This window comes from Catharus ustulatus, chromosome 1 (assembly GCF_009819885.2).
Source record: "Catharus ustulatus isolate bCatUst1 chromosome 1, bCatUst1.pri.v2, whole genome shotgun sequence".
In the NCBI taxonomy this organism is placed as follows: Eukaryota; Metazoa; Chordata; class Aves; order Passeriformes; family Turdidae; genus Catharus; species Catharus ustulatus.
In genome coordinates, this window is record NC_046221.1 from 7,349,055 (window position 1) to 7,373,801 (window position 24,747).

At 40.3% G+C, this 24,747-nt stretch overlaps 1 protein-coding gene across 5 annotated transcripts in view; it reads left to right on the forward strand.

Moving 5' to 3' along the window:
• DPP6 (dipeptidyl peptidase like 6) overlaps positions 1-24,747 on the forward strand; it is a 573,188-nt gene that overhangs the window by 437,068 nt on the left and 111,373 nt on the right. For all 5 annotated transcript variants that reach the window (XM_033053988.2, XM_033053997.2, XM_033053970.2 and 2 more), the window contains exons 4-6: positions 1,038-1,132; positions 3,419-3,493; positions 22,316-22,368. In XM_033053988.2, coding sequence (XP_032909879.1) covers positions 1,038-1,132; positions 3,419-3,493; positions 22,316-22,368 — 223 coding nt within the window. The remainder of the gene's footprint in view (positions 1-1,037; positions 1,133-3,418; positions 3,494-22,315; positions 22,369-24,747) is intronic.

The window sequence follows — 24,747 nt, forward strand, 5'->3', positions numbered from 1 at the left end:
ACCCTGGAGGATTTAAACTCACCTTTGAGCCATTCCAGGGCAGCCCATGGATAATGCTGAACCATCCACATGTCCCTAGCCCTTGTTGCATCAGGGTGACACTGCTGGGGAGCTGATGAGGAATTGTTTCCCCAATTGAAACTGGAAGCAGATGTTTGGTAGGATCCATCAGATCTTAGTTCAGCCAAGCTGCAAAAAAACCATAACCCTAGTCCTGTGCCAAGAAAAACGGCTGATTCCTTTTAATGGCAGAGTGCTTGGACTTCTGTTTTATGTTTTATCTGCAGGGCAGTGCATGTAAGCACTGATCAGACTTGAACTTCAGTTTATGACATTCCTTTGTTGTTGTAATGTTTTTCATCCTGAACTTCTGACCTGCTACCTAACCCCCATTTGGAGTCCCTTTCTCATGTCTCCCCCAGCCTTTCTGTCAGGCAGGTTGTGTGCTTTGAGAGATGGACACTGTCTCCAGTATTTTTGTCCTTGTCCACTTGTCTTGAGAGCTGGAGTAGTCCCAAAGTGCACAGAGACAAGCTGCTTTGCCTTGTTTCATGTGAAAATGGTGATTTCTCTGCATGTTTCTCCTTCTGGTGTAAGTCTGCAGAACAAATGCCAAAGTTGGAGCACAAAATTAGGTTCCAGAATCTGCTTTGTTAGAGACCCATTTGCCTTTCACTTTCAGCGACTTTCCAGGCTTATTAAACTCCTGCAGAGATGGTGGAACTCAGAAACTTTTAATCATGAGGAATGGGAGGTTTTGACCTTGTTTTCTACACTAACTATACAGCAAGCTGTGTATGTACATTCAAAACATTGCATTCATCTAAGGGAAAGTGTGGCACAACAAACCTGTGACAAACACTGACCACATTTTATGGCTGTCCTCAAAGCCACTTTAGCAATGGCTGTGTTAAAAATTATCTGTGTTCTTCAGAAAGAAGTTCCCAGCAGTACTTTTGGTTTAAGTCCATAATTAGGTTCCACACAAACAGACAATTTCAGATTTCCTTAATGACCTTTTGTTTTCCTCCCTGCAGATAAAGAATTCATTTATAGAAACCAGAATGGCACAGTGATTCTGAGGAATGTCGAAACCAACAGTTCAACAATATTAATAGAAAACAAAAAAATTGTAAGTATTTTCTATGACAAGTAGCTGAATTTCACAGCTTTGTTGCAGTTGGATCAGTAAAGCAGAAAATGACTTGGGTTTCAACTTCATGTATTGTCAAGGAGAAGCAATTCACTGGTAATACAATGGGCTATGCAGTGATGGATAATGTGAGATTGAACTCCAGCTTTTGTTATTATTCTGCAAGCTCAGTTTCTCTCATACTTCTGGAAAGTATCATATAGAGATTTGCAGCTAGTCTTGCATATCATATATAATTGAAAGATGCCTAATTCTCATCTCTGCATGCTTAATAAAAAGGACAATTGATATCATTTACTGTCTGTTGTCATTCTCTACATTCCTCCAGGCAAATACTTATTTTTGATTTGTGCATTTCCTGATTTTTCTTGCCTAATGGTTGGAATGTAACTTCAGTGGTTTTTATGAGTAGTGTTGAGGAATAGGAGTGGAGTTGTATCTGAGAGAAATCCAAAGAAATTGTTGTGGGAAGAAGTCAGTAGGTGACTATTAAAATGAATGTAAAGAAAACAAAGTCACATCTGATACAGAGTATTGCTCATAGTGATAGAAGTGTTCTGCAGCATTGTTTTTTGTAGTAGATGAAACCAGCATTGTGGCAGAAGTTCATACATCAATCATATTAATTATTTTTTAATGAGACAAAGAATTTATCACTGAATTATTATAGCAGGGCCCAAAATGAAACTTTACATGCTGCATTTAGCCTTTATGGTGTGTCACATGAGCAATCCTCTTTTAGCAGAGTGTAACCTCTTTATTTACAATTCTAAGGGCCTGGGGTGTCTTATCAAGGTCTCTGAATCAAGTTACTTCCATTTGACCTCTGTTTAGTCCACTGGTTTTCAATTTTTGCTATGTGTACAAAAAGCACAGTGCTACAAGATAATCCTACATTTTCATGCCATTGCCACCCTACTGTTCTACCTTTGTTCCTCTGCCCTCTCAGTAAACACATCTGCAGCTCACCTCCACATTAATCCAGAAAGTCCCAGTGCAAGGGCTGACATTACACTTTATTCAGATAAATTGTCTTTTTCCTTCCCAGCCCTGGGACAGAAAACTTTTGGTCATGTTTTGTCATGCTACTTGGTCATGTTTTCCCTTCCCCATGTTATTAACCTAACAGTAAATACAATCTGTGTTCATGCTGGCCCTGCTGGCTGCCAGGCTCCCCCACCCTGATGTACACTGGGTCTCAGCCTGTCCCAGAGAGGTGCTGGGTGCCTCCCCTGGAAATGCTCAGGATCAGGTTGGATGGGACTCTGAGCAGCCAGGTCTGGGTGAAGATGTCCCTGCTCACTGCAGGGTTGGACCAGTCAGCTTTAAATGTCCCTTCCAACCCAAATTGCTCTGTGATGGAGTGACTGTCCCCTCTGCTTCTGGCTGTCCCCACAGCACATCCATCCTCACTGGCCTTGGGGAGGACTCTCCCCAGTGAGATGCTCTGTCCTTCCCCAATTCCCCTTCCAGTTGTGCTCTGTGGGAGTCTCTCAAGGACTTACATCTCATTTGTTAGGTGAGAGGGTGAGATTTAAAAGGCAGTGGATGAGTGATGTGTTAGTGGCACCTCTCTTTGACCTTGGTGCCATCTGTGCCAGAAATGCATTACACTGAAACATATTGGGAAGGAGAAATGGCTTCACTACACAAATGAAAAGTGGAGCTGGAAAAAGGTAATTCCTGGCAAGTCTGAGATTCCCTGACATTTCTTCTTGTTAGCAAGATTTACAGCGCTGATTTTTGCAGAACCCAGGTCAGGGTGCACTGGGTCGCTGCAGCATCCCAAAGACTTTTAACTGGGGAAAATGGGATAGTTTTCCTCTGGGTTATCTTAATTGAGGGATGTAGTGGTATCTCTATTACTAATTTGCTCCAGAAGCTATTTACAGTTTTTGATCTCCTGCACTGGCCAGTGAATACAGATAATGAGAGGGAATTAATAAATTGCCATTTATCAGAGTTTTCTACTAACTAGTACCTACATCTGCCACCTCACCAGCCTCTGTTCAGTAAGATTGTAAGGAAAATTCTGTGGTTTTTTATATAGCTGCCTGCTCTGAGTCATAATGCATTTATTCTTTCTCTTATGGGTGCCCACGTAACATTTCTGGTGTTTGAAAAAAATATATATATTCTATTTTTCAAGAAATTTAATTCTGGCAGTATTCTTCCTCCTTAGAGAGATGATCACAACAATTAATTCTAGGTGTCATTAGCTTGAAAACTGAAGAGCATTTGTTTGAAAACTGTCTTTATTTCCAGGTTTCCTTAAAGGCTATCCGGTATGAAGTGTCACCTGACCGGGAATATGCACTATTTGCCTTCGATGTTGAACCTGTAAGTAAACAGATTTGATTTTAAAATACACAGCCAGTGGTAAACAATTATTTTTTTTTTTTTACTTTTATGTCAGCAAGATGATATTTTAAATTAATTGCTTCCTATGAAACAAAGCAAGAAACCCCCTCACTTAGCAATTCTGAGAGCATGTCACACTGCCATCTAGTAGAGGAGAAAGGTATAAATTAGACCATAGAGGAAACACTGTCATTGCCAGGATTTTATAGCCTTTGGGAGAGGGATTGTAAGGACATGTCTTTGCTACTAGGATTTCTATTCCTCTTCTCTGATTTTTTTTTTTCCTCGATGCCTTTTTCTGTCACCCTATAAATTTCTTTCCCAGAACAAAAAGCTACTGTCAGTGTCTCCCACAACTGAAATAATACATTAATTATGGTGTCACCATTCCCAGTGCTGCAGTTAGGCTTGAGCTATCACTTTCATTATAAATCCTTTTCTTCAGAGGGTTAGGTATAAATCATTTGTAAAAAATCACCATTAGGTTGCTACTAAGTTCTGGATTACAGCAATTTTTTTACCAAACTTCAAAATGGAAAAGTGTAATGAGTCATTTTTAAATGATGACCAAAGAATCAAACGTGGGGGAAGCAATTCTTCTGCATGAATAATATTTTTGTCTTTCTCAATTCTGTTGGTATAAGGCCTGAAATGTTTGAGTGATAGCTGTGCTGTACTACTTGGATGAACTATAATCCCTTTATGTTTTGTTTCCATAGTCTAGAACACCACCAATTCTTCAAAATGAAAATAATTAATTCTCTGACAGCTGTAATTGCTTTTCCATAATGTAAATAACATTTCAGCTGCTAACCAAAGGAAATTTGTGAGTTCTTTAGGTAGTGGAGATTGTAGCTCTGTTGCTCATCTGATTTCTCTGCTATCATCTTTGGAGTTATTCCTGACTTGGTGCTGTGAAATTCAGAAGAAGCATGCCTGGTTTTAGAAGAAGGGAAAATAAAACTGTATCAGAAACTTTAGGAGTAATTCATAATGATTTTGCCTGGGAAATTACTGGTGGTGTGACTTCACTTATCTGAAGCTTAGCTGAGTTCTAGACAGAGAAGGATGGGGAAGTGTTAAGTTTATTCTAAACATGGGAAAGACAGCCTAAGGGTCACTGGGCAAGCAAAGCCTTTCTCACAAATTTCCCTGAGCCAGAGATGTTTTGTAAAATTCAGCTCTTTCAGTGGAAATCAGCCTTTGTCTGTGGAAGCCCTGTGCCAACTCTGCTCAGATGCACTGTGCAAGCTGGAAGAGCCCTGAGGAGGGAGAGCTTCCTCAGTCCCTCTGAGAATGACAGAAAAACGCCTCTAGTGACAAAACAAAACAAAAAAACTTTTAAAAAACCCTAAACAAAACAAAACAAAAACAGAGAAGAAGTTTAATTTCTGAAAAACAGTAACGAGAAATTAACTTCTTTATTCTCAACTTTGTCCACTGAAAGGACTGCACACTCAAGATCTGAAAGAAGCAGAGTTAGGGGGAGCTGTTACAGCCCAGACTTTGTGCTCAGTCTGTGGAGGAGTGCTTGATGTGGGCAGTGTGGCATGGGAATGGAAAGGGATGGGCTGGATGTGCTGGATGTGCTTCCTCCTCTCTGCATGCCAGGTAAAACACTGAGCTTGTGGCTCTCAAGGTGCCTGTCTGGAGAAGAGAGAGCAGCACACAGCCAGGTGCTCCCTGCTTCACACCACAGCTTCTGCTAGAAAGGAAAAGCCAGGGTGGAAAGCTGAGCATGACCTTTGGGGACATTTCAGGATGTGGCATACACTCCCTGTAAGAGAACATTGCAAATCGTTCAGGTATTCACAGAGCAAGGGTTCCTGAAGCAAAACAAAACAAAACAAATTCCCCTCTTTTATTCTTTTAAGATCCATGTTTATGGAGAAATTTTGTTGGGTTTGTTTTGTTTTGTTTTGTTTTGGGTTTTTTTTTTGTTCTGTTTTGAAGCATTCTAATAGAGGTTATTGCAGCCTTAAGCCATGATGGGTGGCTCTGTGTATTAAAATGGCAATAACTGTTAAATTACTTCTTCAGCTTCTTCTCCCTTGGTATGCAGACTGTGGCTACAAATAATTGCATGCTAGTTAGCTCTTCACATTTTCTGCATTTCAGACTATATTCTTGGACAAAATTCAAATTACGCTGTTTTCTGTAACACAAGAAATTGATTAGCACAGCCTTGGGCAGTTGTCCTTGTTGCAAAGTCAAAAGGAAATTTCGGGAGATGTATTGGCAGAGGACATGTCTTTAAAATTTAATTCTACAATTTCAAAAGAGGAGCTTTTTGGAATTATTGAGTACTTATTTTGTAGCTATCAGAAATTGTTTCTCTTTTTTTTTGTTTTTTTTGCATTTGCAATTGTGATGTGTTGCCTTTTAATTGTGAGTATAGATATTTTAATCTTTTCTTTTACACAGTACAGTTTTTCTGCTTTAAAATATGTATATAATATTTTAATATGCATAGTATGAATTAATCATTTATCTGAATTCTGAAATGAATGGATTCAGCCTCTATGTTTATTACCAGTCAGGAATAAACATCAAAATAGAGGAGCACAATGTGTCACTCCAGTGAAGCGGAATATTTTTTAAGAAAAGTGCCACAAAGTCATTTCCTTCCAGTAATAGCTGCTTCTGTATTTTTCTATTTATTTGCACAGAAGCATCTCTGCTCAGTGTTGGTCTGGGTGACAGCACTGACACCCACACTGGAACAACACAGCTCTGAACTGCCAGACACTTCTTTTGCAAAGATACTGAGGCAGCTAATGTGTGTTTTCCTGTTGTATCACTTCATCATTTTAAAGGATAATGAATTAAGGCACATTCCTTAAAATATATTTCTCCCAGGAAGCTTGGCAGACAGCTGTGAGGCTGGGGTGGATACTCTGGCTGTCAGGTTTCATTGCAAATCCTTTTTTTGCAGTGCTTATATTTACAGAAGTTTAATCTTTCAGGCAGCAATATTCTGGGTAAGCCTTGTGCTAATAGGGAGCTTTTCTAACCTTGAACACAGAAGATTTGTTCTTTTTCTGGAAAGGTCACAGGAAAGGCACCAGGCTTCTTTGTCTTAGAATACTCCCACAGCTTTTCTGCTGTCTGTTTTTAGTTTCTTTACACCAAAACAGGGTGAGGCCGAAACAGCAGAGTGAAATTTCAGGAGAGCACTGTGGAATAAACACCTCCATGGAGAAACTTGGATTTCAAATCATCCTTCACCAAATCAAGGGTGTGGGGCTGTGATGTAGGGTTTAATAACCCCCAAACAAATGGGGTTTGGCCACAGCAGCTCAGCACCAGGGGCTCACAGCTCTGCCAAACCTGGACACCTCTCCAGCTCCACCAGCACTGATGGACAAGCTCTGTGCTCCCTCCTGGGGACACACAGGGGCTGGAACCACCTCTGTGGGTATCCCTGCTCTCCAAAAGGGTTTCCTAAATAGCCCATGACAAAGCAACCCTTCAATCTAGCGGCGTTTCTGTGATTGAGGAAGAGTAAAGATGAGTAACTCAAGCTTGTGCAGCTCTCTGTGGCAGTCAGTAACCAGTGGAGTTTGTGTAGTGGAATAAAAGAAAGAGGAAATATGTGAGAAGGAAACTTATTTTCTGGAGTGAGATGTTAAATAGTGAATATTTAATTGCCTTTATTAGGAATCACTGTTGCCATCGTACAAGAGAGGAATTAAAGCTGCCAAGATTCTTCTTAAAACTTTTGCTCTTTGTCCCCAATTTCATCAGCCCATTACTGGCTGTGTGTGTTTGTGATTGTGTTTGTGCCAGTGAAGGGCAATTACACTCAGGAATCCTGGCTGATTAGCATGGACCAAACTGCAAAGGCTTCTGAACAAAGTTGGGGCTCAGAGGCTTTCACAGCTGATACAACAGATGCTGTTACCTATTTTGCAGTAAAAGAAATGCTCTTTTTTAATCCCAAAGGCTGGAAAGAATTAATCATTGTTGTAATTAAAGTACACTCAATTATTATTTTTCAGCCCAGTCCATGTGGTGAGTTCAATATTTCTGTTCTCCCTGCCTGTACCTCTAACACGAGGGGTGGGACCAAAGAGAGCTCAGAAAGACCCAGACCAAACCTCAGACTTGGTATTTACCCTGTGAATGAAGTAAAAAAGCATTATTTATAGAAAGCAACATATGTTGTTGTTACTATTTTGTATTATTTCTCCAAGTCTGGTGGTTATGTGGAATGAATAAGTTTTGGGCTTATGGTCCAATTACAACCTCATACTAATTTAATTAGTTGTGTAAAATTTAAAATATCATAATGCTTGTTATTTCCAAAACACTAATGGATATAAATATTAATGAATCCTCACAACATCCTTTTGAGCTTGGTGATAAACATTATTAAGATAAATATACCTCTGAAAATTGAACACTGTCATAACTATCATCAGTAATACTGCTCAGACTGTAGTCATGATATTTATTGCTTAATTGAAATGGATTTACCAGGCCTAGAAATAGGCTTACATAAATCTGTTTTCTTTCTATGGCAATAAATATATTTCAAATTTATTTTTTTCATTTTCACCTAATGTTGTTTTCAGGAACGCTGAAAATGTTTAGTGATTTCATGATAAACTGAGCACAGATAGAGTATTTCTGTCATAAAATAATGCTATCTGTTTTATTGATTGTTGTTTAATTTTGGGGGTTTGTCGTAAATTATTAGTTTTTGAGGTAAAAAGCTTACACTTATGGTTTTCCATATCCTCTTTTTCATGTGAATACAGTTTTGAATCACTGTTGTACATAAATCAGAAGGACTCCTGTATTGGAAAGCTGCACAATATAAAGGCATTGCTCACTTATATCAAAGCCTAGTGGCTAAAGTTATTTTTTCCAACATTTTCAAGCCTAAAGCACTGTAACTTCATATACCTGTGAGTAACAGTTACTGTTATTAGGATAAATAATGGATTAGGATAAAGCACTTCCTAAATAAAAAGAAGAAAAGGATTCAATCCAAATACTGTTCATATTAGTTAAAATATTTCTGTTATTACATTTGTGCATGTGTCTATATTCAGGCAAAGTATCTTTTCTCAATTCACCAACTAAACTTCATTCACCAAGTTGTGAATGAAGAATGAGTTGTATGACTGTAGTCATTTAGTGCTTTTAAATTAGTAAAGTTATTAATGAATTGACTTTCAGGAAAGCAGCATCTTCAGTCACTTCCCATGGAATAAATATTATTAATACCATTCAGCTAATCTTTAATTAATTTCAATAAAAGGCAGCAGTTTTTATGTGTGTGCCTGTGTGGGCTTTCAGTGAGGTTGTTCTGGAGCTTCAGGGCTGAAGGTGGGGAGCACTTTTCTTCCTCCTTCTTCTTACAGATCCTGTTTTGAGTGACGTTATTTTAACAGCCAGGATAGCAGTGTGAATAACCTTGTTTAATAAGTGCTGTTTAACCCCTTCCTGGTAGAACAGCAGTGCTCCAGCTGCATTTACATGACTAAAGCTGAGGCCTGTGTCCCCAGAAGCGCTGCATTAACAAGAATGTGCTAAGGGTATAGAAGAGGTTAATTTTGTGGGTAATAGTTTACTTTGGATTTGAAGCTGAAACAGCAGGTTTTGTTTCACAACACTGAAAGGCAATATTTTCTTTTGAAATGAGATTGTTGTGGTAATTTTTAATTATGAATCTGGTCTTTCTGAAAGGCAGCCTATCTTTTCCAATCTCGAACCCACTATGAACCAATTCCCTCAGCTGCTGTTTTCAACAAGATAGACATTTTCAAAGGCATCAAAGAAGGTTGATTCAAAAACATTTCCACACTCCCATTTGCTTTTGTCTGACCTGGGGGAGTCTGTCTAAGGCAGGAGATCAGCTCTCCATGGTCACCTTTCATTGAATAAACCAAAGCTGCTAATGCATGAAACCTCAGAGCTGGGAGGTTTTCCTACCAGTGACTCTCAGCGAGGCAGAAGCAGCAATAACTCTGTCAGTACCAACGTGCTGTCCTGTGCTGGTATCAGTAATTGTTTCAGGCTAATTAATATTTGATATCTGCAGTGGCACAGAGAGAGAGGGAAGTTTGCCACACAGCTCTCGAGGGATTCATGGGTTTTCAAAACTCTATTACAGAGCTGAGCAAACATTGCCTTCTCAGGTGTCCTCAGCCGTGCCTTCAGCAGCAGGGCCCTCCTGATGCCAAATCTTCCAGGCTGCACATGCTTACAAAATTAAAAGTTCTTACCACAGGAGCATGGATATCCACTTTAATTGAGTAAACATGTTGTTAAATGGTGAGAGTATTTGTTCTCCCTGCTCAGCAGTCAACCAATTTCTGTCCCATTGTTTCTTTAGAATAGAAATTCTTGGACACAGTTACAGACCACTGGAACAACAATTACTGACAAGTTTAATCCTAGAGTTTCCTTTTGAGGGAGAAACTACAGAAACTAATTTCATGTTGCTAAATTTCAGGGCCAATTTTGGACTAACACAGAAGAAGAAAACAAGTGAAACCTAGTCTTTATTTGGTTTGGAGGACCCTCCTTGTTCATTTGAAATCCTGACAAAGTTCCAGGAGAAACTGTGCTGCTTTACGTAGCCTGAATGCTTCTTTGCTTTTGACAGCAATTCTTCTGCTTTGGAACAGCTTGATTTAATGAGGAAAAAAAATAGTTTAAACAGGAAGCTAGAGGGGGTTAGGAATTCAAACAAATATACTGTAGGGACATTTTGGTAGGTAGGATCCTTGAGCCATGGGGCAATGGATTCTTATTTAAAATTAAGGGTCTGTAATTGTAACCCAGTAGAAATTGGAATTAAAAAAAAGAAGTGGAATCAAAAGACACATCCCAAGTCTGGATACTTTGTCTTTGTTTTCCACCCTTAATAAAAGGGAAAGGATAGGCACTGAGTGTCAGCAAGGATGAATGTCTGGGTGGGGGCTGCTTGGAAAATATGGAAAATATGTTTGCACCCTAAAATGCAAAGAATGGGCGCTCTCCTCATCCTCAGCAGGTATTTTTGGAATGGGATCATCTCACCATTGGAGGAACCTGGTCTAGGAGAAGGTGTTCTGGCCATGGCAGAGGGGTTAGAACTGGATGATCTCCAACCCAAACTATTCCATGATTTATCATTGGCAGCACAAGGTGACTTTGGACCTGCAGCTCCTTCCTGGGCCAACAATAAACCACAGTGGATACCAGATCTTAACTCCATTGGTTTTGGGGGATGTTTCCAGGGGGAAGTCTGTGCTTCTGGAATGATGGTCTGGGTGCCTTCATAAAACACAACAGGATGTGTTTGCCTGAGCTGGGAAGCAAAGCTCAGCACAGCCTGCATCCTCCATCCCCACATTCCAGATTTGCTGGTTCCTGCTCCCTGCACAGCAATGGTTTTGGTAAAATTGCACCAAACCCCAATTTCTTACCAAGTCTCCATTATCTCAGCTCCAGGGACTGTTTAGTCTGATCATTGCAACAAAATGCATTAAAAACTTGAAATGCAGAGCATTAAAAACTGAGTCTGCTGACTTCAGCTGCTGAGCTTTAACTGCTTTCCTATTAAAAACAATGGCTTAAAACCCTTGCTGTTCTCCTAATAATGTAGATAAATTGAATTAGAACTAAACCCAAAGCCTCCTGAATTGAGCTGGGAGACTTCAACAGAAATTGCACAAACATGACTGAGTACAAAATTGTTTTTCAGACTAAGTTGGACAGCCTTGCTCATGTAGCAAAGGCCAATAAACTGTATCCTGCATTTATTCACAGGCACAGATACACATCAGAAAACTGAAAAGCAAATCCACAGTTCCAGGGAAGACTAGAGGAGCATCAAAACTCAGAAATAATTAGCTTGTCATGCAAAAGTACATAGGTGTGTTATGTACCAGTACTAGCTATCAGCAGTCTTCCTCTGTAAATATTTCCTTTAGTAAATGAGATTTTCATCAAGCAGGGAAGGAAAATAAAAAAGCCTCAAGGCAAAACACTATGATATAAAAATAACCAATTTTTCTTAGCTTGCATAAGGTTATATTTCTCATTCTGCTTCCTTTTCTGAAGGAAATATAAAATGTATGGATGAGCTAACTTGAACAAACCGGTAGAGAGTAATCTCCTAATAAGATTCACAAAATGTCATAAAAATAAATTGCAATTTGTTTGTGAATAAAGCCTTCATTAGATAATGTACAAGGTTTCCTAGATAGTCAAATTCAGATGGACAGCTGTAAAATAATCACAGTTTTCTTTCTTGCACCTGTATGGGAATCTGTCTTAGTGAAATATGGGGTAACTTTGCTTTACGAGGAATGAAATAAATATCAGTATGGAAACTATTGGGGGAAAAAAATAAAAAACAAAACTAACAAATAATTAGATTCCTTGCAACATAGACAGACTTCAGAATTAAATTAGAGATGTGTTCCTGCTTTTTAGCATAAATTTGCTTCCTAAATTTTTAGGGACAATGTTGCTGGATCATAGTAAGTATAGGTGGTTCAGGAAAGAAGTATATTAGGAATAGCATACAAAATGAGAAAACAACCATGATTTAAAAAGCTTCAGAAAGCAAAACTAGAAAGAATTTAATTCTGGTGTCTCTGTAGAAACATATGAAGCAGCCTATAATCTAATTCTTCTGATTTCCTGTCCTTTTAATTTTTAAATCACTGAAATAGTAAAAAAATATATATTTAGTGCCCTCTTCTGGAAAAACAGCTCTTGCTATGCAGGGCACCCCAATGAAGTTCCTGTACTCAGAAATGCAAGTCTTCTGACGTAAATGTTCTCCTCTTTAGCCAAGTTACATGCCTAAATCCAAGGAGTGTGTGGCTCTCTGTATTTTCCCTGAACAAATGCCTTTTATCTCTTTAACTGCCTGCAGAACTCTGCTTTTACCAGCTTGATGTTAAAACCAATAATTAAAGTTTCTCCTTGGGCAGCTAATGACCCAGATTTGAAAATGGAATCTTCTTTTTTCTTCTATTCTCTGCTCAAAAGAAGCTCTTTCTTGAAAAGGGCGAGGAATCACTGGGCTTTAGCCATGTCTTTAAATGCATGAGTGCTCACATTTGGTGTGCAGGAGTGGAGGAGTGCTGCTGTTGCTGGCAGGGCTCTGCAGCAGGGCAGGTTCTGTGCTCCTTCCTGTCCCCTTTGCTCTCCCCCTGCTCTCCAAAGGGATGCTCATCATCACCACAGCCCCTTTACCCCATGGGAGCTGCCCACAGCATCACAAAGATAACACATACAGTGTCTCCTGCCTTCTGTGTGATTTCAGTTTGTTTTCTTTATGTCAGAATACAGAATTGTCTCCTCCAATGAATTAGGTCTGTGTGTACATTGAGATACAGCTCTGAGTCTTCTGATCTCATATGGAACTGGAAAATGAATCTTTCACTGAATGGGGAAAGGATTTTTGACCAAGGTTCCTTGCATACATCTGAATATTTTCATTTATTTCACATCACATTTTAAACTGTTGCTCTCTAATGCTTTCTAATGGGCTCATTTTTCTTGTTTCACATTCTTTTCTTTGAGTCTTCTAAAAGTGCCCTGAGCCTAAAAGTTTCAATGCCAGTGCTAACTTCTTTGTAGTATTCACATTCTCAATTGCTACAGCAGAAAAAGTAATTTTTACATGGTAAGAGTAAATTGCAATAGAAAGAACACAGGCTGTAGTTCTGTAGTTGTTAATTTCTGCCTCTAAAGTGAATTATTTAAAAATGAATAAATTAATTAGATATACTAAGCATTCAGCGCATTTTCATGTCTTGGTTCTCACATAATTGCTACAAAGCTTTACCATTTGCATTGTAAACTTCACAAAAAAGAGGCTTTTAGAATATTTCCACAGTCAGTGTCCACACAGCTGAAGAAATGCTTCTCTGAAAGAAGGCATTATCTAATGTTCCATTAAAAGCTGTATTAAGCATTGATTTCTCATGCTGTCCTTCAGCCCTCAGACTTGCAGCAGACAATGAAGGTGAGAGTCAGCTCAATGTGGATGTGAGCTCTGTAAACTCCCAGCTCCACCAGCTATCCGGGCTGCCTCCATAAACAGAGTAATTCAGGGTGTCATTGTAAGGCTAAAATAAACACCAAAGGAGAGAGAATCACTGCTGAGAGGAATCATACCCCACACAAGCTTTTGGCACCGTTGGCTGGGAAAAGGGAGTTTCTGCATGAGTTTGTAGGTGCAAAAAGGGTAAATGCTTGTGAAGAATGACTGCAGAGGTCAGTGGCAGGGACATCCCTCAAGGCAGACAGCTGCAAGGAGAGGCACTCCAAGTTGCAAAGTGCAAGAGCCTGGGAAAGTATTTTGGGAAGGGATGTCTGTAAATCAGGTAACTCCAGTCTTCTGTCTGAACTGGCTTTGGGCTGCTGAGCCAAGGTCTGGCCCAACACAGTGATTGTTATGATCTCAAATATTCCCAGAGAATCCTGGCTGTGTGTTTCTCTGGGTGTATTTGTATGGATCTGAAGGTGCTCTATGTTTCCTGGATTTTGTATAATTGCTATTTCCTTCTAAAACTTTTATTTGGTCTCAGGCTACTTTTGAACTTGTAATACATAATAATGTTTTGTTCATCTTCTTTTCCTTAGATATATTGTTTGGTGTGTTAGAATCACAACTACATAATAGATCATTTAATTCTCATTTCCAAGTTTCTGAATAGAGGATGGGAGGGGAAACCTGGAAGTTTACATCTGTAATGTGAATATTGATAAAAGTTTAAGAATATCAACAAAAAATGAGCAAATTATTGATAACCCTCATTCACAATTCTTTGTAACTTCATCACAGCTGCTTCCCTGAGCATCACAAAGGCAGGTGCAAAAATCCTGCAGAGTGCTTTGCAGCTCCCACTTGATTTAGCAGCTGAAAATGGAGCAGTGGTGCTTTAAGGCAGTGTCTGCAAGGGCTTTGTGGTGCCAGGGAAGCGCTGTGAGGGACAGGTGGCTCGGGAGCAGAAGGAGCCTTTTGTAATTGCCTGGCAGGGCAGAGCTGTGTTAGAGAGCAGCAGCAGTTGGCAGATTGGATTAACGCTCTCCGAGGGGTGAGAGCTGGCACACGAGCTGGATGTTAATACCTGCAGCCTCACTTGCTTCTGGAGCTGCATTAGCAACAAAAAGAGCATCCACTCCTCTCTGCTGCCATCACACAGGCAGAAATCCTCAAGCCGGCCTCGAAATTCCCTTTTGGCCCTGTCAGCAGTGTAAGGCTCTCAAAAGTGTAATTTGAAAGCTAATCTTTTAATAAAGAATTATTATCATGAAACAACTGAGATGGATAATCAGTTTGTGGAAGGTGAATTCTCTCACAACACGGCAGTCCATGCGTTACTGTGCAGGATGCTGCCACCACACTTCATTTACGGTTGTTTTGCAAACTTGAGATGAGATTATTTGCAAAGGAATAATTCCTTGGCTTTGATGTTTCAGAGACCTTTGGCTTGGTGCTTGGAAAATCAGTTTCTAATCCCAGCACAGCCTCTGTATGTTTGTAGGAGAGATTTACATATTAACTGTGCGTGCTGCCTGTGGTGCATGGCCCCGCCACAATCAGCTTCAGCTTGTACTATAAATGCTTCCAAAATGCATGTCCCCATGGCAGGAGCGTGCTGTCCCTCCCTGATGTCACCTTGGTGTGAGATTGTTCTCTAAGGAAGCCTCTCTGGTGTGGGTGGCAGGGCATTCACAGCCCTGCATGGCTGGAGAGCTGTCCTGGTTGTCCTTTAAACAAGGACAATGATTTAATTTTCAATCTTAAGAGATAAAAGTGCAAAAATATTAGCAAAATACAGACATATCTTGTTGTTCCACTGCCTCTTCTATTACTTCCTTCTTCCAAATCAAATGCTAAAGTTTCTTGCTGGCTCTGGAGACACCCAGTTGCTGATTTTCTGACATTGAGTATGAGTGGAGCAGCTCCTGTCGCTCCCTGGTGTGACTGAGATGAGGCACGAACCTGCTGCTGTCTCTGAGGTTGATGTTGGCTGGTGTTGGCACAGATACACTGCTGGGTCAGGATCCTTCCCTCCTCTTTGCAACAAAAAGGTTTACTTCCCTTAACAACTCTAATACTTGCATTCCTCAAGTATATATCTTCCTCCTTTTGCATAAATGTTAAATTAATTCCTCTGGAATTCACAGACGATTATAGCACAGGCAACCAATTGTCAAATTCTCCATATGTTGATTGATTCAGAGATCTCCTTTTTCTCATCACCTCTGTTGCTCAGACCCATTTCCCCCATCCTGAGCTCCCCAGACTGTCCTGGAGTGTCCCAGCAGTGCCAGAGTGCCCTTGCTGTGGCTGTGAGCACATCACACATGTGGCTGATCAGCTGGATACCACACAGTGGGTAAGAGCATCCCAAATCAGGTGTTTGATGACAGCTGTGGGTTACTGGCTGCCAGCTGAACCAATGCTCAGGAAATGCTCGTTGATAGCATTTCATTATGGGTTTTCTAATTTATTAGAAGCACGAAGAGAAATGGGCAGAGTTCCTTAGAGGGCTGTGCAAGCAGGTTGACACACAGCATGAGACTACTGGAGGTGCATTACTGGAGAAGTGATAAAATATAAAGGGATAATTCAATGCAGGGACAAAAGAGAATATGCTGTCTCAGAAGAAAGCAAAATAGGTCAGTATCACAATGCATCTGAAAGGTGAGAATGTTGAAGACTCCTCGAATTATATGGTTTTATTGATTTGTTTTGTTCTTGCAAGCAATCGAGATTCAGTGAGTGCAGGGTACAAAACACCAGTATGGATTTCGGTAGTTTTTCTTTTTTTTTTTATTGCAGTGACACAAAAGGGAAAGACAGCATGATGTTTCTGAGAGAATCTAATTCCAAGCTGGTTACTATGGAGTGCCTATTAGCAGTAAAATAAAATCCTTTGCAAAAATATTTGGGCTGAGGAGAGCACTGCTGATCGCTCTGCCTCCACAGAGGGAAAAAATGAGAACACCATTAACCAACCATGCCTCAGCCAGAGGCAACCCCTTGTGCTCTAAATCACAAATAGAGGGGAGAATGAAAGTACAAAAATTGAACAAAACATTACACACAAGTTGGTGGTCAGGTACAGCAATGGAGTTTTCATCCCTTTGGAGGCCCAGTTCAACATGCAATGGCAAAGGAAGCATTCAACAGAAGGGTTCAATGAAATGGTGTCATAAAGAATTTTGATTCTTGAGACATTAAGTAAAAATTCATGTTTTAATGTTGACTTTCATAAAAACATTCACAAAATATTCTTCAAACAGGTACAGCGACTTGCTTTAATCCTCCACAGACTACCATAACAGATTATGGCAGTGAGGTATTTTTAGTCAAATAATTACCCTTTCCTCTACTGGAAGATCTTTATGAACAACAGAGTTACCCTGTGAAGTGATCATCAGATTTGTTTATTGGTGACTGACCAACAGAAGAATCCATGTGACAGTGTGGTATCCTTTACACATGGTATGTCCATGCAGGAGAAGGAAACACAACCTCTGGTTAATATTTGCTTGGTATTTTCCTCCTGAACTTGTTTTCCCCTCTCTTTCATGCCACTGTGAGAAAACAAGATACAAAATACATGAGCTATTTGCCAATGCATAGTAGCAGCCTTCCTGCATTCTACTTTATTCTCTTTTCCCTGTTAATCTGTCAGCTTCAGAGCCTGGTTAAATATCACAGATACTAAAGGTCAAATGGCAAATCATCTTTTACCTGCATATTTTGCATCACAGTGTTAGTTAGTGTTTAAGGGCACCACGACCATTTTGAAAGGTGGAATATGCAATTATGTCAAATGTTTGGGATTATTCAATTGGTTTGACATTCATTTGTGCATTTGGGGATTTGTCTGCTCATAGCATAAGTAGGAAAATGGGCTGCATAATCTATTTCCAGCAAACGTCTTTTTAGAGACTCTTTGTGGGAAACCCTTTTAATGGATCTGCCAGTTCCTGTTTCACCAGCCACTTGTGATATATTTTTACTGTCTTACTACACAGTGTAAAAGCAGATACATTCTCGAGACAACCGGGGTCTGTTAAGAATCTTGAAGGGATCTATTATTTGTTGATATATTTTATTGTTACAGAATAAAAAATGAGTCATTTTACCCAGATAAATCCTGAGTGCCTTATGATTAATTACATTTAAAATATATTCTTGCTGTTTTCAGGCTTTAGCAAACTGTTGTACACTTTCTGATGACTGTTAGGTGTGTTCATTTTTATTTGTGACCGCTGGGATGGCTTTTTGCATTAAATGTCTAATTCCTGAAAAAGGAAGACACTAAACACTGGAAATTTTGTATTTAGCACTTCTGCTGTGCCCTGTATGGGTCCTTTGTGAGCTCTAAGTTTTATGGGATTTTTTTGTGAGTTTTCTGGGTAATTCTTTAATGTAAATAACACTACCATACGAAGGGCCAGGTGGCTCTATGGAGCCATTTAGAAAATGGATGCAAAGCATGTTTTATTCCTGCATTTATCAAGTAACAGTCATGAGCTCAGGGCATCCCCCTGGGTGTAATCCCAGATCCATGAGCTGTTTTATATTCTGGGTGTTTAAGTCCCTAAATCAGCTGTTTTGGTAGAAAAGCTTGTTGGAAGATGAATGGATTGGGCTGATTTGGGGAGCCTTCTTCTAATGGCTTTTCCCCCCCTTTCTTTGTTGTAAACCTCCTTGAAATGAGGTGTGTCTCTTTTTGTATTGATTCAGCACCTTGTCATGCAAACATTAAAGAAAGTCTTCCATAAATGCTGATTACTGCTGGTGCTGGCCTGGCATCAGCCCACAAAGTGAGACAGAAACCAACAGACAGAGGAGATGGAAGTGTAAACTAAACTCTTTCTTTTTTTCTGTTGCTTGTGATAAACACTCAGCAGGTAGTGCAATCTTTCATACCGGCCATACAGTGCTGAAAACCCATTTCTCAAATTTCTTGGATGCATGTCACATATCTCTGCAGTTACTCTGGGGCAAAAACAAGAGCTAATTTAAGGTATATGAAGAGTTGCAATGAGTAAATGAGTCCAAATCCACTCTATGCTTAAATAGCACCTAGTTTCTATTTCAGTAAGCCCTGCAGGAAAAGGACCTGTAGGACACCTGTTGATAAACTTTGTTGTTACAGAATGAAAACCTGTAGGATACAACACTTCAACAAGGAGACTTTAACATTCACACCATACTTTGTAGTGACAGAGCACAGAAATTGCTTCTCCATTTTGTTTCTATACATTGTTGGAACCACAAATTCCCTGTTCCTTTGGAATTTGGTGGTGTGGGAGAGGCACATGTCCTTCTCTGCTGCTCCATGTGCTGCAGTGTTTCCATTTCTGCTGTCATCTGAGCAGGTTCAGGTTTCTCCTGTTGGTTGCACAAAACGAGGTCAGTGTTTTCACAACAAGATGTTGTGACATACAGTCAGCCCTGCATTCTTCTGAATTACAGAGAGATAATTGCCTTCCCAAGACTGCCATGGAACAGACAGATCCATCTCTCAGTCCCTTTATGATTTCAGTGTAAACATGCACGTGTTGCAGAGCACAATTTAGATTGAAAGTAAACAAGATCTGTGCTGTGACCTGGGATGAGAAGCCCAGTGGGAGAGTGTTTCTGGCCCAATGGTTTTGTCATAATGACTTTTACAGCTCTTGTTGGTGACAGCTGGCATGGGAACCCTTCAGAGCACCCTAAAACCTGCTATGTTGGTGGGATGGCTTGACACACTGAGTCTACAGAGCAAAACAATTGCCAAAACCTCTGCTACCCCCAAATGTGCCTCTCTGCTGAGAGCAGCTGTAATGGAACCCAGCTGAAAATCAGGGCTGAGAGCATCAAACCAGCCAATCAATGGCTTTTACCACACTCTTTGATAGAAAAGGGGAACACAGAGTTTATACAGATATTATTGTTGGCCAAGCCTCAGCAGCAGACAGGATTCATGAAGTGAATACTAACTTTTAACTAGTTAATGGAGCTAATGGATTAGCTTTCCATTTTCTGAGACTTATTTTGGATTTTGGAAGAATGCTCATCTCTTCCCTACACTTTTCCCTGCTGTGGGGTTTTCCTACTATTAAGCGAATAGCCAAATTCATCTTGACCCCAGAAAAAAATTTAGTAGAGGTATTAAGCAAGCATAGCCATCTTCTCAAAAAGTTCAGTTAACTTCATTTGGTCTGCATATCTGAGGAAAGCTGCCATTTAATTTCTCAGAAAGACATAAAGTGATTTTTCTCTTGGATTCTTGTCTGCTTAGTACCACTGCTGGCAGAGTATTGTCCAAATAGGTTTGAAATAGTTGGGTTGAGAGGAATTTTTGAGCTGCACATGCTTGTGTCCTTTACAATTTTAATATTAATAATAAATTCCTGCTCCTGAAATCTTTGCTCATACAACTAGTTCTTTTTTACATAAGCAAAACTATGCATTGTAAGGATTGATCTGAGAAAATGTTGTTCCTGTGAGGGAACTCTGCCAGCTGCAAGCCTTTGAAGTCCTCATAGTACAGCACAGCTGATGTGAGATATTGTAGAGGCTGGCCAAAGACCCAAGATGATGACAAATGACATTCTGAAAATAAAAGAGCTCTTTGAGTGTCCTGCAACTTTTGTTTTCCTCAGTCCTAAGCTCTCTCAGGAAAGAAAATGTTTTGCTTCAGTCTCCATTAATGCCTCCAAGGCAGCTCTGAACTCTCCAGCAAGGCTGTAGGACTCAGTACCACAAGCAAGGACATCAGCAGGTGTCCTGTTCAAAACTTCCCTGGCTGTTTCTTTTCCCTCCAGTCTGCCACATTTTTTGATTTTCCCCAAAGGCATCTGTTCATACTCATTTAGGGGGGCTTATGTCTCTGTTACCTGACAACACAGCAGGGCTTATAACCTTGAACAACCATCCCAGATCAGAATTTATATATCTACATCATTTTCTCCAACCTGCTAGGATATTGGAAGACAAAAGAGTCTCAGTATTTAATGACAATGTATTACCAGGTTTTTCAGATCTGTAGGGAGATTCAGTCTTCCAGTGCTTTTTCTTTAAGGAATTGTACCAGTTTTAGGACTTCATCAAAGCTGGAATAAGCTCTAAGGCTGCATGCATCAGCCAGGTCTCAGGTATCAACATCAGAAGATTCAAGAGCTCTTTGCTATGATTGGGTAAGGATGAGAAAATGGTAATTTGTTTGACATCATCTGACACAGGTGGATCTAAAAAGGACACTTGTACTAAAATAAATGCTGGCTTGTGGTGAATTCACTTGTCTTCCAATACCTTCCCTGATACCAACAGAGCAGAGAATCACCTTGCATGAAGAGTCCTTATGGATCTGAATGCCTGAAAGGAGAGAGGATTTGGGAATGTGACCTCATGATGTCCTTGTAACACAGGGAGTGAATTGCACAGGGAAGAAGGAAATCACATCAATCCAGCATCAGTCTCTGCATTTCATAGGTAGAAATCCAGTGCTTTCACCTCTGTGCCTGTTTTTCAGGGAGCTCATGGAGTAGTGCAAGAATTCAATGGTTTCAAATTGCAACAGAGAAGTTTGATTTGATATTTACAGGATGTTGTGCCTCATGGTTGTTGATGTGCCTGGTGTTTATCTGCCTCTTCACTCAGACCCCAGAAGCTGCAGGGCTGCTCTAGACACAGGTTTGCCCTCCAGAGTGACAGGGAGTGAATCATGCTTACCTGTAATACTCATGATGGGCTTGGCATGGCCCCTGCTGGGGCTGGCAGCACCATCCAGGACATCTCAGGGTTTCTTGGCATAAGCAAAAAAAAGAATACTTGTGCAAAAACAGAGTAACCTAGGAAAAAATTATTTTGATCAAACTTGCTTGGTGAAGCAAGTACTGAATTTCTCCTTTGTCCTCTGGGACAGGTTGCTTTCTGAGAGCTGCTGGACAGCAAAAATGTTTTAAAGGTTTAAGTAAAAGCCAAATGAAATGATTGCTAGGAGATTTATTTGTTTTGTTGCATAAAGTAACAGGACAAAATTTCAAAAAGTGATGCCCTGTATAAATTTGTTTTAAATGACTCATATTTAGACCTTTCACACTGGTGTGCTGACTCCTGATCACTGTAAGGGACTGCTGTCACCAGTGGAAAATCACCACCTCTTAAATGACTGGCACTGACTGTGGTGTTATTATTTACTTAGAGAACAAGTAATAAACTGTGTCCCTGTGAGATGAGCTGCTGTGCAAGCTGGCCAGCTCCTCCCCAAGGCCCAGAGCACAGATTAATATGAAGATGCAACTTAGAAGGTCATGGAAAACCGAGGTCAACTTTATGCCTTGACTCAATACAGTTTTATTTCCTGACTGACAGGGGTCTGACAACCTGCTCTGATATCACCCAGCACTGCTCCCTGTTTTATTTACGTGCAAATAAAGCTAAAATAGCCATGCCTCGTGTCTAGTTCTAATGATGGAGAATGTCTCCAGCTGACCAAGGTGTCCTCATTAATGGCTGCTCTATTTTTAGCCTTTGCAGAGCCCTGTGCCCCCAGTTTAATCAAAGACCTGGTAGCCATGGTAACCACACCGAGCATCTGGGTGTGTGCGATCTGCCAAACACCGAAATAAAGCAGCATGAAAAACACACAACAGCTCTAAGTGGATTAATGCATTGTTCTTTTCTACTACAGATTATGAAGTGTTTAGAAGAGCTTCTCAGCCACAAATGTTGGACTATTTTTGAAAAAAAACAGCCCTATTAACACAGGTGACAGTTACTAATCATGTTTTTTTTGTTTTTTTCTTAATTTTGTTTTGCAGGTGTATCAGCATTCATATACAGCAAATTATGTCCTCAGCAAAATACCTCATGGGTAAGCAATTTTTCAATGTCTTCATTTAAAAACTCAGCCGTTAAGAATCCTGCAAAATAATGTGTATTGTGACAAACAGTTTCCTGTGACAGCCCTTTGCAATGGCCTGGCTTTCAGCTGCAGCATCCACTGAGCTCTGTGCTGTGCAAAAGATAAGTCTGGAAACAGAAGTACTCAGCTTCCCCAGAGAGTCAGACTACATGAATTTCATATTCCAGATTTCAGGGGTTTTGTCTAGAATATAGATGTGGTGGTGTCTGGCTGAGAGCCATGGCTGGCCACTCACCAGAGCACTGGAGAGGAGAAGGCTCTGGGGACACCCTGATGCAGCCTCTCAGTGCCTGAAGGGAGCTGCAGAGGGACTTTCTACAAGGGCATGCAGTGTTAGGACAAGGTTTCAAACTGAAAAAGGGCAGGTTTAGACCCTATATTGGGAATAAATTCTTTCCTCTGGCACAGGATGCCCAGAGGAGTTGTGGCTGCCCCATCCCTGGGAGTGCTCACAGTAAGGCTGGATGCGGCTTGGAGCAACCTGGTCTGCTGGGAGGTGTCCCTGCCCAGGGCAGAGGGGCTGGAAATGGATGAGTTTAAGGTCCCTTCCAACCCAAACCATTCTATTATTCTTTAATTCTTTAGCTTTGATTAGTTGCAGTTTTTTTAAATCCCCCTTTTTACTCTTTACTCTTTGTGGTGCCTCTGGTTCCAGCTCCATCCCCCAACCACTCATGCCACCTGCCTTGTTTCTTTAGAGTTTAGTGTTCGGGTTTTTCTTAGTGTCTACCTTATTTTCTCTTAAAAAATGTGTTCTTTTCCTATATGCAATCCAAGCAGTGACCCAGCTGGTCAGGAATGGGATGTCACCATACCAGAGTCACCACAGGCATATGCTGGACCAGAGCATTTCAGGGTGACATTGCCAAATAGCACCAATGGAAATGCATAACTTACACAGCAAAATTCCTCAATTCATTGTTGCTAAATATGAAAAGTCAGGAATCTGCTGCCAGGTTGTGTGTTTTAAGTTTCTTAAAGGTGATAACTGTGCAGAAATGACAAAGAGGGACAATGTAGTTGTGCTCTGCCATTCCTGTGCTGCACTGCACTCTTAAATACTTGCCAAGATTCTCCTAGTTGCCATTACTATATATTATGGCTAAACAGACTGTAGGTGTTTTGGATCTTTGAAATAGCTGGCAAAACATGCAAGATTTAAAAAACTCTGAATTGATATAGGGTCACCAGGTAACTCAGGCTGGAAACACTCTTCCAAGGTCCATCCTCCTGCTCAAACCAGGTTACTCAGAGGTTTATCCAGATGGATTTTGAAAACCTGCAGGGGTGGGGACTTTGCAATCTTTTTTTTTTTTTTTTTTTTTAATACATAACAAGTGGGTTTAACAATGGAGAAGTACAGATATTAAGACCTCTCTCATTTCTTCTGCATAAAAATCCTAACTACATTCCAGTGCTCCTCAAGGATTTGTCTCAGCATACTAGTCCACACATATCAATACCACAAAACAAAAAAATTAACAGGATAAAACAAACAAACCAACCCACAAAAAACCTGCAACCCCAAAACCCCCTCAAACAACAATAACAACAAAGCTAAAATAACTTCTTTGTCTTATACTTAGCGACAGACAAACAATGCTTAGTACAAAAAAGTGAATACTAGAGACATGTATGATTTAAAATCTTTGAGCCCTGGAGCTTCTGCAGCCTCCTTCCCTCCAGCTTGCTTCTTGTGATCCACTCACCACAAAAAGTGATGAGCTTGATGTTAAATTGCTTCCATGTATGGTTGGAAATGGAAATTAGGAGATTTCTCACCATCAACAAAGTGACACTCCAGACTTCTTCAGTGTCTTCCCTGCCACAATCTTTGCTTTTTGCTTTCCTTTTTTTTTGGGGGGGGGGAGTAGATTTTTGTGTGTGTGTGTGATTTTTTTTGTTGTTGTTGTTAGTTTAGTTTTGGTTTGGTTTGTTTCAGTTTGTTTTGGTTGGTAATGTTTTGGTTTGTGTCAGTTGGTTGGGCTGGGTTTTTCCCAGTACTTTACTCAATATGCTTAGTTTTTGAAAGCTCCATCTTTCTGGCAATGTATCTGAGTAGTTGCTTGTGGGCTGAAAGTGTTCAGCAACAGGATGAAGACACAGCATGAGCACATAAGCTTTGTGACTGCAGCAAACCTGGCTAAGAGCAAAAAAGGCTTGACTGACAGCACAGTTCTATTCCAGACAAAACACAGGTGGAAAAAATAGAAGTACCATGCATAACATGTACTAGAAATGCTAAAATATAACAATACAGTGGTCCAAGCAATTTTCTACTACTGCATGCCATTTTTTTGTCCCTGACAACCAGCTCCTTATTCCCCC